Raw genomic sequence first — 12,742 nt, 5'->3', positions numbered from 1 at the left:
CTTCATATAGAAATAGAAGTTAAGACCGCAAATGTTTTCAGTTAATTAAACAAAATAAATAAATGGGGCTAAAACATTTTTAACAAACGTGAATAACTCTTCTTTTTCTTGTTATCCTCTTAAGGAGCAACCTGTATTGACATAAAAACAAACTCCAAAGGAGTCAGTGCCTCACCAACAATGAACCTCACCGCACGCGACTGCTTATAATGCCAACTGTAATTCAGTATCATGTTATATAATACTTTCTGTGACATCTTCCGGCTGTTTCCATGCACTAAATTATACAAAGTGATTACTACTACTTTCCTCACACAGGCTGTTTGTTTACTATTTTCAATTCTGCTTTTGCGTGCTGCTTTGTCAGCTACATGTTGACACCTCTGACCCGTGTTGGTCATGTGAGCCACAATGAAAAAAAAAAAAAAATGCTGCTTAGCAAACCATTATACTCACATGATTTTTGTATTTCCACAGTAAAAGTTGATAAATTGCGCTCATTCCTCAGAGCACATGCAGCATATATTTTCTGAGACTTCTTTCGCTTTGTTCAGACCATCTGTTCACAAGGCAGCGCTATGACAATTCGTCATCCACATATTTACATTATTGGTCTATTATTCATCCCTCAAGACCGTGTTTATGTGACATTTTTGCATGGAGCACATATGCACGTTGTGCAAATCAACAGTGCACGGAAAATCCATTTTTGTAGAATTTCAAAAGCGTATAAGGACTGTAATGGGTGACAGAAAAGAGATATACTATAGGGGTGAAAAGCAAAAACATAGACATTCCATTAAAAATGCAGCTTCCGTGAAATAAAAAGGTTAGAGATAAATAAAACATTAGATGGAGTCACATGACTGGAGCTCAAAAATATTAATTTAAATCCTGATCGGACTGATTACTGGGGACAATGTCTTTGTGGTGTAGAAAGTTTCTGCACATCACTGTCAAAGCTAACAATTACTTTCTCTTCTAACTTGAATATTAATGTTGAAAAGTCTGTTTCAGTGGTATGCAAACAGCCTGCATGTCAGCAAATATGCTCAGCCTTCAACTTTGGATCATTTTCTCCCTCTTCCCTCTTTCGTTTTTTTTTTTAACACTAAAGAGGCGTCGGGGCATGTCTGCACTAGCTGAAAGTAAGTGAAGTAGCAACATCCAGCAAATGAGATTAAATTTACAGTGGAAAAAGAGAAGCAGCTTGGCTCTGCTGTTGTTGATTTCAGGTCTAACTATCAGAACAGAATGATGTTGTGGGGTTAAGGGTCATCAACACACTATGGGAATGGGAGTAGTAATGGAGAGAAACGGGTCAGGGCCTCAATAGACTGCAGGCGGCATCCCTGTGGGCTCTGTTCATCAGGGGTCAGTGGATGGAGGTCACGAGTGGAGGCTGCGCTCAGGAAGCGTAAAACTGAAGGATATATTGTTTTCGTCCTGTTGGTGAACACCATTCTGCGTTTTCTGTCTTTTTCAGATGGCAGCGCCATTTTCAAGGGGTGTTTCCACAGGCCAGAAAATGTCACTTTGGCTCTCCCTTTTAGCGTCTCCATCCGAAACATGTCTGTTGACAAATGTGTCGACACGTGCACGGAGAAGGTGAGGTGGATTTGTTGTGCATGACAGCCCGCCTTCAGTGTTTAATGGCCGCCATATTTCAGGAGAAATCGCTGGCCGTCCTGGCTCGAGATCGATGCCACTGCGGCTTCCCGACCCCCTACTTCTCCCTTCATGAGCCGGAGGACGAGGGCATGTGTCTCCACCGCTGCCTCGGCGAAGAGTTTGAAAGCTGCGGCAATGACGATTACTATGTGGTGTATCAAACCCAGGTTCAAGGTAAATTTTGTACTCTAAGGTAGAAAGTGAGACAGCCGCTTCCTGTGTTTTCACTAAATAACAGACATGCAAGTGAGCAGTGGTGCATTAAGGTTGAACAAGTCAAACTGCTGAGTGCACCACTCCACTTAATGCATGCGTCTTCATGTACTAGAAGCTGGCTGGTGCTTTAAGCGCAAGCCGGTTGTCGTTCTACCATTTATTTTTTTTTTAATTATTAAGAAAGTCTTAAAAGCATTTTGTGTTTCTTTTTGCTTATTATGTTTGCAGGTAAGCAGGGTTGCACACAAAACTATAACATTGTACAGATTTTTTTTTAGTGAAGATCATCATATAGGTGCAAGGACCCTTAATTACTTAGTGAAAAATGCATGACTCTTAATGCCAAAATTCAGGCAAATGTAGGAGGTGGATGTACAATTTGGCACCGATCCAAATTTGTAATGTCTGCACTCCGCTCTTGAGTGCCTTGTTTGTGATGTTTTCATATCTAAATGTGAAGGAGATTTTTTGTGTTATTCCCACACAGCAGTTGGCCTCAAGTGTCAGTCTGTATTCGCCGTTGTGGGCGATGTTTCCTCAGGGCAAAAGCCAGCAGTGGCTTGGCTCAGCAAAAATAAATGGCCTGGAAAGAAACACACACACACACACACACACACACACTACAATTAAGCTGCTGTGTGGAGAACTTCATATTCAGTTTCACATAATGTTTTGTGTACTTCAGTATCTATTGTGTATGTATTGCATGTCAGGATTTTCCACTGGCTTAAAAAAAGGAGAAGCTGCCAACACAACAATAAAAAACGTGTTGTGACCTTTCCCCTTCCTCTTTCTGTAATTATTTCTATGCCACAACATTCCAACATTGTGTTATTTCTTCAAATCTTTTTCTTCCAATGAGCAGAGTGGAAAATAACCGTGCTGTATCCACTGTGTTCTTGTGAAACATACAGTACTAAATAGCCACCATATCCCATACAAGACTTGCATTTGCTTTTACAAAGGTAATAATGCTCAGTTTTATTGATAGATATTCTTTTGACGATATTTTTATTATAGTGATTGGAGTTTGCGGTGGTGTTGAATTATACTGAATCATACTGAGATGAGTTTCTAACACAAAAAGTGCAAAATCCTCTCAGTATGATGCAGTGCATATTTACACCACTGCAAACTACGACCACATTAATGAACATATAAACACTCTTATCAAATTGTAGAGTTTATAGCAGACGCACAATCACTATCAGTCTGTCAACGTGTCATTCAAATCCTACAGTAATAATGCTGTATAAGAAATACATAAAAAAAATATCTTTGTCTTATTGCATTCAGACAACCGCTGCATGGACAGACACTTCCTTCCCGCTCGTGCCAGTCAGCTGGTAGCCCTTGCCAGTTTCCCTGGAGCAGGTAATACTTGGGCTCGTCATCTCATAGAACTTGCCACTGGCTTCTACACCGGCAGCTATTACTTTGATGGCTCACTCTACAATAAAGGTAGGTTGCCTTTATATGGCAATATAAACCGCAGTTTTACTCTCCTCTGTGGCCCTGAGGAAAAAATGCATCACTTTTGTGCCCTCGTCTTTTGCCAGGATTTAAAGGAGAGCGAGACCACTGGCGGAGCGGGAGGACCATCTGCATAAAGACACATGAGAGCGGCAAGAAGGAGATCGAAGCTTTTGACTCGAGCATCCTCATGATCCGAAACCCCTACAAGGCTCTTATGGCGGAATTTAACCGGAAATATGGAGGGCACATTGGATTTGCCTCCCAGGCCCACTGGAAAGGAAAAGGTGAGTCTCAGAAGATGGTGCTAATGTATTTCACATGTTAAGAGCTGCCATGTTGTTGAAATATTCAAGAAAGGAGAAATACTTTGAGGTGGAAAGGCACAAAGTAGAGAGGCAGGAATGGGCAAATGACAACCTCAAATAGAACAACTTACAACTGCATGAAAAAAGTCATGAAAAATTACCATTTTAAACATGAGCAACATCGACTGTAGCATCAGATCCCTTGGATCCAGAAGGAAATCTCATTTTGATTAAACATGTGAATCCTTTGAGCTGTCAAGATCATACAATAAGCACAACAAATGACACAATGAGATTTGGCAGACATCACAGCAAACGTGGGATTTTTCCATTGTAAGACTTTATATGGAAAGGAACCATATATGCTGTAGTGTATTATGTAATAATTAATTTTATAGTTAAATACATGCATCCGTCGCCACTTTGTGGTTCGAATTTTGCGCCTTCACTCTATCACAGTTTTTCAAAAATATATTACTAAATCAATGCTGTTTCAGGGTTGAATACGGCCTTTAATTAGTGGAAAAATATGCATATTGAAGCAAAGTTTCTATATTTTTTGTCTAAATTAAACATTCTCAAGTATCAAAAGGGCTAAATGAACTAAAATACATATATAAGGCATTCAGAAGATGCATTCAAAGACGTTGTGAATGATATGTTGTATTCTATGTAGGTCTACAATGGTCACAGGTGTCAGGTGCTACTGTAATGTTAGGCCAGACAACAAAACAACAGCCTTTTATTGCAGGTTTGAATTATCTCACAATAGGCACAATAATGCCTGATAAAAATCCCCAAATAAAAACACGGGCTACTGTTGTTGATTTAACCACACCTATCTAAAACTCAACTCTGAACCCCCGATGTCACTTCCTGTGCGACCACCACTCAGCTGCCCTAGGGAACACATTTACAGTATAGCAATACACATGAGCACAAATCTTATTTATGGCTTAAATGTCGTATTTTTTTGGTAATACGAGTGTAAAGGTGACTATAGGGGTTTTAGTTCATGTCTAGAGGGCTCTAATGTGAAAAATAATATTCCGAACATTGTAAACAGGTTTTCTATGCTCTAACTATGAAAATATTGTATTTAGTTATTTTACTTGATTTATTTATTTTTTCCTTCCCCTTGTCCTGTCCAGCCATTAGGGCAGATAGTATTGTTGATCTAAATGTCCTTACATGCTCAAAAGATTTGCTCTGCCAGGGAAAAGTGTAAGATACTCTTCCCCTGTTATATAGATTTCATTTGACTTTATTTGATGTTTTGTTGTTATGCAAATTTGGAGCGGCCGGGAGGAGCAGGAGGGGACAGAAAAGAAGAGTGACCTTTTATTGTGGGCAGTGTAAGGCACACTTGTGCATTAATCATGGTGTCTAATCAGCATCTTGATATGGCACACCTGTGATGTGAATGGATTATCTCAGCAAAGGAGATGGTGCTCACTATCACAGATTTAGACAGATTTGTGAACAATATTTGAGAGAAATGGTGATATTGTATATATGGATAAAGTTTTAGATCTTTGAGTTCATCTCATTAAAAAAGGGAGCAAAAGCTTTGCGTTTATATTTTTGTTGAGTGTACATATAGGACTTTGGGGGGTGGCCCATGGTCAGGCGTGGCGGGGGTGTGGGGTTGCCTTGCAGGGTGTCCAGCAGTCTCCGGTGACTAATATACTATACTAAATGAATTTGTGGTGTGATTTAGAATATAGTACATTTTTTAACACACTCTCTTAGGGCCATTTTTTTCTGTTTTCATTTTTTAGAATTCAGTTTTTTACCTTTTCCTATTATTTTACCAGCATAGAGTGTGTGTTATTTCGGTGAATAAAATGCAAAAATCATTTATTGACACAATACATCATTGGCCCATTTTGTCCAGTAATTGAGAAATGGATGTAGCTTAGCAAACTTTTCTAATGAGATGTCAGCCTCAGCACATTGCTACAAAATCTTGCCCGTGCTTGTGATTAGGGAAGATGTAGTCACAGATGTCATTCCAATCGCGTTATTAATGTAAGATATTTTAATGATACCCTTATTTTGTTTACACAATTCGACAAACATGACAAAGAGCGCTCTTATTTTGAAGACCAGAATGTGTTGCGTGTGTTGAGAATGGCAATTGACGGTTGATACGCGCTGTGTGCGAGAATAAACGTGACTCTTGTCTTATTTCACTGAGAACCTGCACGTCGTCAGTGGGCATTGTAAAATAGTCCTTACATTAACGTGGTAAAACACAACACCGTGAAAATGTCCAACGTCGAACGTGAAATTAACTTCACTGCTGTTTACATGTCTGCATGTGGTAGTGCTGCGTTTTCTTCTTCTTGCGGGTGGCGGGAGTAGAGTGGCAACCAGCTTTGAGGCGCTTTACTGCACCTACCATGTCGGAGTGTGGCTCAGAGTTACGAACATGATACGGCAACCGGATCGGCCAGATCTCGTGGCGGAAGCCTATATTATCTGATCTTCACAAATACAGCGGGTCGGCAGCCGAAGATCAGATCTGATTATTGGTCTGAACAGAGGCCTTTGGTGTGCTATATAGTATTTTCATCCATGTTCTAAATGAGTTTCCAAAGCCAAATTTTTGTAGCGTTGCAAGGAGAAATTTCCAGTTTACTCTATCAAATGCTTTTTCAGCATCTAATGAGACAATTGTGGTTTCTAAATTATGGATGATACAGTGATCAATCAAACTGATTTGACGGCTTACTTTGGTAGATGAGTGTCTCCCCTTGATAAATGTTGATTAATCAGGGTGTATAATATGAGTGGTAACTTTTTCCAGTCTTCTAGCTAATACTTTGCATATTATTTTAAGATCTGCATGAATCAGTGACACTGGACGATAACTGGAAGGTAGTGTTGGGTCCTTATCCGGTTTCACCAGGAGACTGATTGTAGCAGAAACTTCGAAAACCATTCTATGAAATATTGAATGTTCTATAAAATTCAACAGGGAACCCGTCAGGTCCTGGTGCTTTCTTATTTGGCATCCGCTGTAGAGCATCATGAAGTTCCGTTAATGAAATGGCTAAATCTAAGTTTGTCGCCTTTTCTTCATTTAATTTGGGTAACTATGGTATAGAGAAATGTTTCAATGTCTGGGAGAGATGGGTTAATCTGTGGTGTATATACATTAATAAATGTATATAAATAAGTAAAAGTTCCTGAACACAGAATTAATTCCCTCCGTGTTCCACAGTATTTACATGTGCAGATGAAGAGTCTCGCGTCGCAGCGGTCTTCATCCGCTGTGGAACACGTACACAATATTGGACAGGCGACAGCACGCAGTGATACGACGGGAGAGAACGTAATGCCAAGTGATTATGAGGTCTGATTTTTTCGAGGAGGCATTTTTGTTATGAAAATTTATTCCTCTTTTGAACGCATATTATTTTGAGAAACCAAACTTTTTACTTAAGTGTCACCACCAACTAACCGGAACTATGTTCCTCATCACCGAAATCCAACCAGAAATCGGCTCACGGGACAAGTGGGTGGTAAGTCACTGTTGATCCACTACACTGCTGATGAGGATGTCAAACAACTTCATGTCAAAAAATCTGAACTATCCCTTTAAGGGTTGATTTAAATAACTGCCTGGTTAGCCATGTCAAAATGTATTTCACAATTCATCACATAGGGAAAATTCAAGTTTTATGTCATCAATATGTGGATTGCAGCCTAATACTTTTTGTGCCGACGGCAAGACATCATTGTCGGTTGATTTTCATCATATCAGAAATTGTAGACACTACTACAAAGAAGAAAAATAAATTTTCATTCATAGAAGCACTGAAGGCATTTTCTTAAAGGAATTTTCCTTTTCCCCTACTTGGCTACAACAAGATAAGATTTTTTTCAGTCTAGGAATATTTAATTTACTCTTCCACTATCATGTATGGTCAGTCATAAATGTGACTGACAAAGAAATGCTCATCAAATCAACTGAATCAATAGCAAGTACCTTCTCATACTTTTGAGTTGTGGTTATTTTGTCTATTTTCCATTTGCTTTTATGATTGGCCTTTGTACTACGCGCTTCATGGCCACCATGCAAATATTTTTAGTTGCTGCAAGCAATAGGAGCAGGGCTAGGTGAAATTATTGAAGAGGGGCATTTGGCTGAAATAAAGTGAGCCAGAGAGTTTTGTGCATCCCTCACAGTGTACTTGTACATTGAGGTCATGCATCCACAAACAGAGACGGAACCTCCTCTTGCTCCTGACGGGTAGCAATGTATTGTTGACTTGGGCAGGTAGTCTGTTACTGTATATTTCATTTTTGCATTTGTATGAGCATTTGTTCGATGACGTGGAACAATGAGGAAATTGGGGAAATGACGGCTGAACTGAGTGTTGATGCAGTTGTGACCTTTTTAACCCGATGTGGCAATCTTTTTAAATATCAGGGTAAATTATTCGTGCGGGGAAGGCTGCAGTGACGCCATCTGTTTTGAGAAATGAGAAATGAAACAGGGCCTTTGTCACGCTGCTTGATGGCATGATGAGTCGTGTCACCGAGTACAACCCGCTCCTTCCTCGGGCGCCAGTGCCAAACTCAATTAGAGAATGCGTGTGCATTGGTCTAAACTTGTGCACACAATCATAATAATTAGATGTGTTTGTCAACCGCTGTGAGCTGTTATGTTTTTTTTTTAGGGCTGTCAAAAACAGCGCGTTAACGCCGGTAACAAATATTTTTGAATCATTAGGTTACATTTTTTTAGCGTAATTAACACATACGCATTATGGCAAGCCACGCCTCTCAGTTATGATGACAGACAGAGGAACAATAGCGTCCCCACACAGAGTCTAATGCTCTTTTATAACGTTATTCTGACCCGAACACATCAACAGCAGTGCAATTCCAACACCGTATATGTATCTCCAACTCACAAACACATCTGTGGTCAGCTCGTCCTGGGAACAACACTTGAGATGCATTCACGGACACTCCGAACATCACAACAACGTATTTTTTATGAGTGTATGTGTGTTCTAAATAAAGAGAAATACGAATACAAACGTGAAGTTGATATTCTTTTCACTCACTTTGTAACTCTTCATGCGGAAGTACAATTTGTTGCATTGAGGCACAGGGTTTCCGCTACAAGATAAAAGCCGCCACACCTTAAAAGTGAGGGATTTTTGTTTTACTTGAAAAGAATTTCAAGTAATATATTGTATGAATGGATATATATGCTACAGTATTTAGATACATATATATATTATTACTTACACACATGTTGACCACAATTAGTTTGAAATCGATTTCAAATATCATAAAAATGTTTCACTGTTCTTTATTTTGATAAGCATGCACCGCAATCGCCTGTTTGCCTTGCTGGCACTTGGAATATGTGACCAGATACGCGACACGTCTTGTGTTGACTTTCACTTTGTTTTTTATTATCGGGAGAATGAACAATAGCTCGTAAAATGTGTAGTCAATTGACAGCTTGTCACATGCTAAGCCTTTCTATGCCAGCGTGTGTGATCGCTCATGTTTCAATATCATTGCACTTTCTGACTTTCTGACTGTTTACGGCGCCATCTAGCTAGCTCGTTTTTGTCGGGCAAGCTACGAGCTACGATCATCATCACAATTTACTTTTTTAAAGTGTCACTTAGAAATGTCATCATGTTGTCATCATTTATAATACTTATGGCTGGTTTTAAAAACAGTAGTTGTGTATGGAAGTTGTGCAACAGAATCACGTCGTGTGTACAGCCTTAGACAGTGACGCTATCACAGGGGTCTTCAACAGGTAGCTCGCCAGCTGATGTTGAGTAGTTCACCAAAGAATATTTAAGTGTTCTATTCAAACATGACACCTGTATTTAATGACAAACGAGCACACTGATTGGAGACGCGCTTTGTCAAAAAACTGCAATTTAAATGTTGGCAGTGCTCTCAGCAACTTTGCCTTTAAATTAACAGTTTTGCAATGTTCTAGGTTCATGTTCTCCTAGCTGTTAAAAAAAAGTTAAATGAGTCAATAAATACATAAGTTTTTAAAAATTGCTCTTTGTCATTAGAAAAAAAATTGCAGACGAAATAGCGGGACGACGCAGCGGCAGCAGTCCGCTCTCCCAATGCAGCCCACCACCACAGCTTCAAAAAATCCTAGGGGAAACCCTGCGGTATGCTCGGAAATCCCAGAAAATGCACTCAAACCTTGTGACTTCAACTTTTGTGCCCTGAAAATGGCAAGAATTCAGAAGAGGGCACACATTCACAGTTTACAATGTTGGGCTTGGCCAAGGAAAGTATATTGTGTGTGCTTTTTAAAAATGTATTTTGTTTTTAGCAAATAAAACTTTGACTTCAGTGTGTGTATCAATACTTCTTAAAAATTTTGAGCACAACAATACCGTGATAATGATAACCGTGATCATTTTGGTCACAATAACGATTCGTTTTAATAACGATTCGATTCGTATCACGATTTGTGGCTGCTAATACATTGATGGTAACACTGTATGCCAATCAGTACAGGAGAAACACTCAATTTCTGTTGGCATGGCCTGACAAGCTCCACATTTACACCACCAAGTCATGTCGGTCTTGATTCTCTCAGCCCCCGACGCTTCACTCTCTCTTCTTGCCCACTCACCTTCTAAAACCTGTAGCTCAGGGGTGTCAAACTCGTGCCATGGAGGGCCGAGACACTGCAGGTTTTCTTTCCAGCCGGTCACTAAAGCAGGTGATTTTAATGATCAACACCTTCAGTTTGAGGGAAGGAGCTCATCAATGAAATCACCTGCTGAAGAAACTGGTTGGAGAGAAAACCTGCAGCGTCTCGGCCCTCCAGGGCACGAGTTTGACACATGTGCTGTAGCTCATCCTCCGTATACTCAGTCTCAAAAAGATAAGGATCTTCTACCTCATTTGTCCAAAAGTAGTCGGCGACCCACAAAGTCTGCCATGATTAGTAGTTGCAAACAGACAAGCTTTCTATGCTGCTATTGTTGACGGAAGTAGCATTAGTTCCTATCTATGGGCTTGGTGAAATCAATGCAGCTATGACAGAAGTTCCGGTAATGTTACTGCATCGTCACAGCAAAAAATAAAAAATCAAGCGATAAAATGTTGTTGGAGGTTTTTTAGAGGGTCTTAGTCAAAATAGGTGTGCCCCATTATGTGCAGAACACCACAATCTTGTTAACACTCGTATTTGTAGACCTCTTATAACTAATGCAAGTACATTTACGAAGGTGTCACGATGCGCTAAGCTAGGGTGTTGCTCATGATGTGGAGCCACTGTGGCAAGTGGAAAAAAGATACAGTCACACCTCGTTTATCTCGGTTAATTGGTTACAGAATCGACCGCGGTAAGTGAATTTCCACGAGGTAGGTTCAGTATTAATAAACGGAATATTTTTGTAGTCATGGCATAGAAAACTTGTTTACGATCTTCTAAATACGTTTTTTAACATTATTAGAGCATCACAGAATTCATTCACATTATTAGATGAAATAATAGTCACCTTTGAATTTTATTACCCAATATAGTAGATATAATCACAGAAAATAAGACATAAATAAGATAACGGACTCGCACTATGTTTGTTGGGTTTTTTTGGACAGCGTACTTCCTACACTTTCTGTACTTCCTGGCTATTGTCTCATCGATGTATTGTAATGGCGGCTTTACACTCGTATTAGTCAACATAGTAGACATAATAAGAGTAAACAAGCCATTTAAGACGTAAATAAAACTCCTGCTCCTGTGTGTCACAGTAAAAGTACAAGAACAGGAAGTGGTGTCTGATTTGATATGAAGTTTTAGCTTGTCGTGGGTTATGGCCTCAACATTACTGTGCTTGTTGTGAAATAATTTAAGCCTGCAATAAATGCCTGTTCTGGCGATCACGTCTGGTGCATGTCTCACTGAACAACTACTGACATCTACTGGCCAATGTAGAATAGTACATTCACAATTGTCTACAAAAACAATACTATCTGCCTTGTATTTGTATTTTAGTCCATTTATTTTAGAATTAGGGAACCTATGGCTCGTGAGCCAGATGTGGCTCTTTCGATGACTGCATCTGGCTCACAGTATTAAAAATAATGTTCACATTCTCATGCATTTTAATCCACCCATCCATTTTCTACCGCAATGCGGGTGGCCAGAGCCAATGCCAGCTGTCCTTTCGATATTTTCCATGTCAGACACCAAAACTTGATTAATATTGGATAATGCAGTAGCCTACCCGGGTCGTTAAGATTTCAAGAAGTAAACTTTCGTCCTTTAATGAAATAGCCAACTAGCTAATTCTGCAAAGCAAACCCTTTTGACGAAGAAGATGGCGAACAGAAAGAAAGATAAGGAGTGTCATGCAAAACCATGCAGCGCCATAAGTCGCATGAATGGTAAGAAGTATGTTATTATTTTATTATTATTATATTATTAGTGTATGTATATACAGTAAACTATTATTATAGTTAGCTTCAGGATAATAACGTTATTAAAAAGAATACATTGAGAGACTTATTATATTCAAAAATTGTCTTGCTTAAAAATGCATGAATGTAGTTGGATTTAGTGTTAAAAAATATATGGCTGTCACGGAAATACATTTTAAATATATGGCTTTCATGGCTCTCTTAGCCAAAAAGGTTCCCGACCCCTGATTTATTTAGTTCATTTCGCCATTTTACTAATAGCCGTATTCTACCATGAAACAGCAATCGTTTATTAATAAAATTTTGAAAAAGTGAGGCCGCGATGTAACTAGTGACAACCGTAGTCCTTTATTGAAGGGGAAAGGGGTAGCTTCCAAGAAGCAAACTGGTTCAAGTCAGAAAAGTATGACTAACACACAAAGCTGTCTAGGGAAGTCAGACTACTGCTTACCACAATGCAGACAGAATGTAAACTGAAGTCAGGTCATAGCTACAAAACGTCCAGCAAATGCGAAAACATGAGAAGACATTGATTGGCAACGAGCAGGAGGACACAGCTGAACTAAATAACATGCTAAATGCGACAAACTCAGGTGTGCTGAAAGTGGTCTGAACAGAAAGTACAGGCG

The 12,742-nt window shown here is 39.4% G+C and overlaps 1 protein-coding gene across 1 annotated transcript in view; it reads left to right on the top strand.

Moving 5' to 3' along the window:
• wscd2 (WSC domain containing 2) overlaps positions 1-12,742 on the top strand; it is a 72,974-nt gene that overhangs the window by 52,458 nt on the left and 7,774 nt on the right. The window contains exons 5-8 of the mRNA XM_054772902.1: positions 1,487-1,608; positions 1,671-1,845; positions 3,184-3,348; positions 3,447-3,647. Coding sequence (XP_054628877.1) covers positions 1,487-1,608; positions 1,671-1,845; positions 3,184-3,348; positions 3,447-3,647 — 663 coding nt within the window. The remainder of the gene's footprint in view (positions 1-1,486; positions 1,609-1,670; positions 1,846-3,183; positions 3,349-3,446; positions 3,648-12,742) is intronic.

The sequence above is a fragment of the Dunckerocampus dactyliophorus genome, chromosome 4, assembly GCF_027744805.1.
Source record: "Dunckerocampus dactyliophorus isolate RoL2022-P2 chromosome 4, RoL_Ddac_1.1, whole genome shotgun sequence".
NCBI classification, from domain to species: domain Eukaryota; kingdom Metazoa; phylum Chordata; class Actinopteri; order Syngnathiformes; family Syngnathidae; genus Dunckerocampus; species Dunckerocampus dactyliophorus.
Note: the sequence above shows the minus strand (reverse complement) of the source record. Positions and strands in the feature narration are given on the sequence as shown.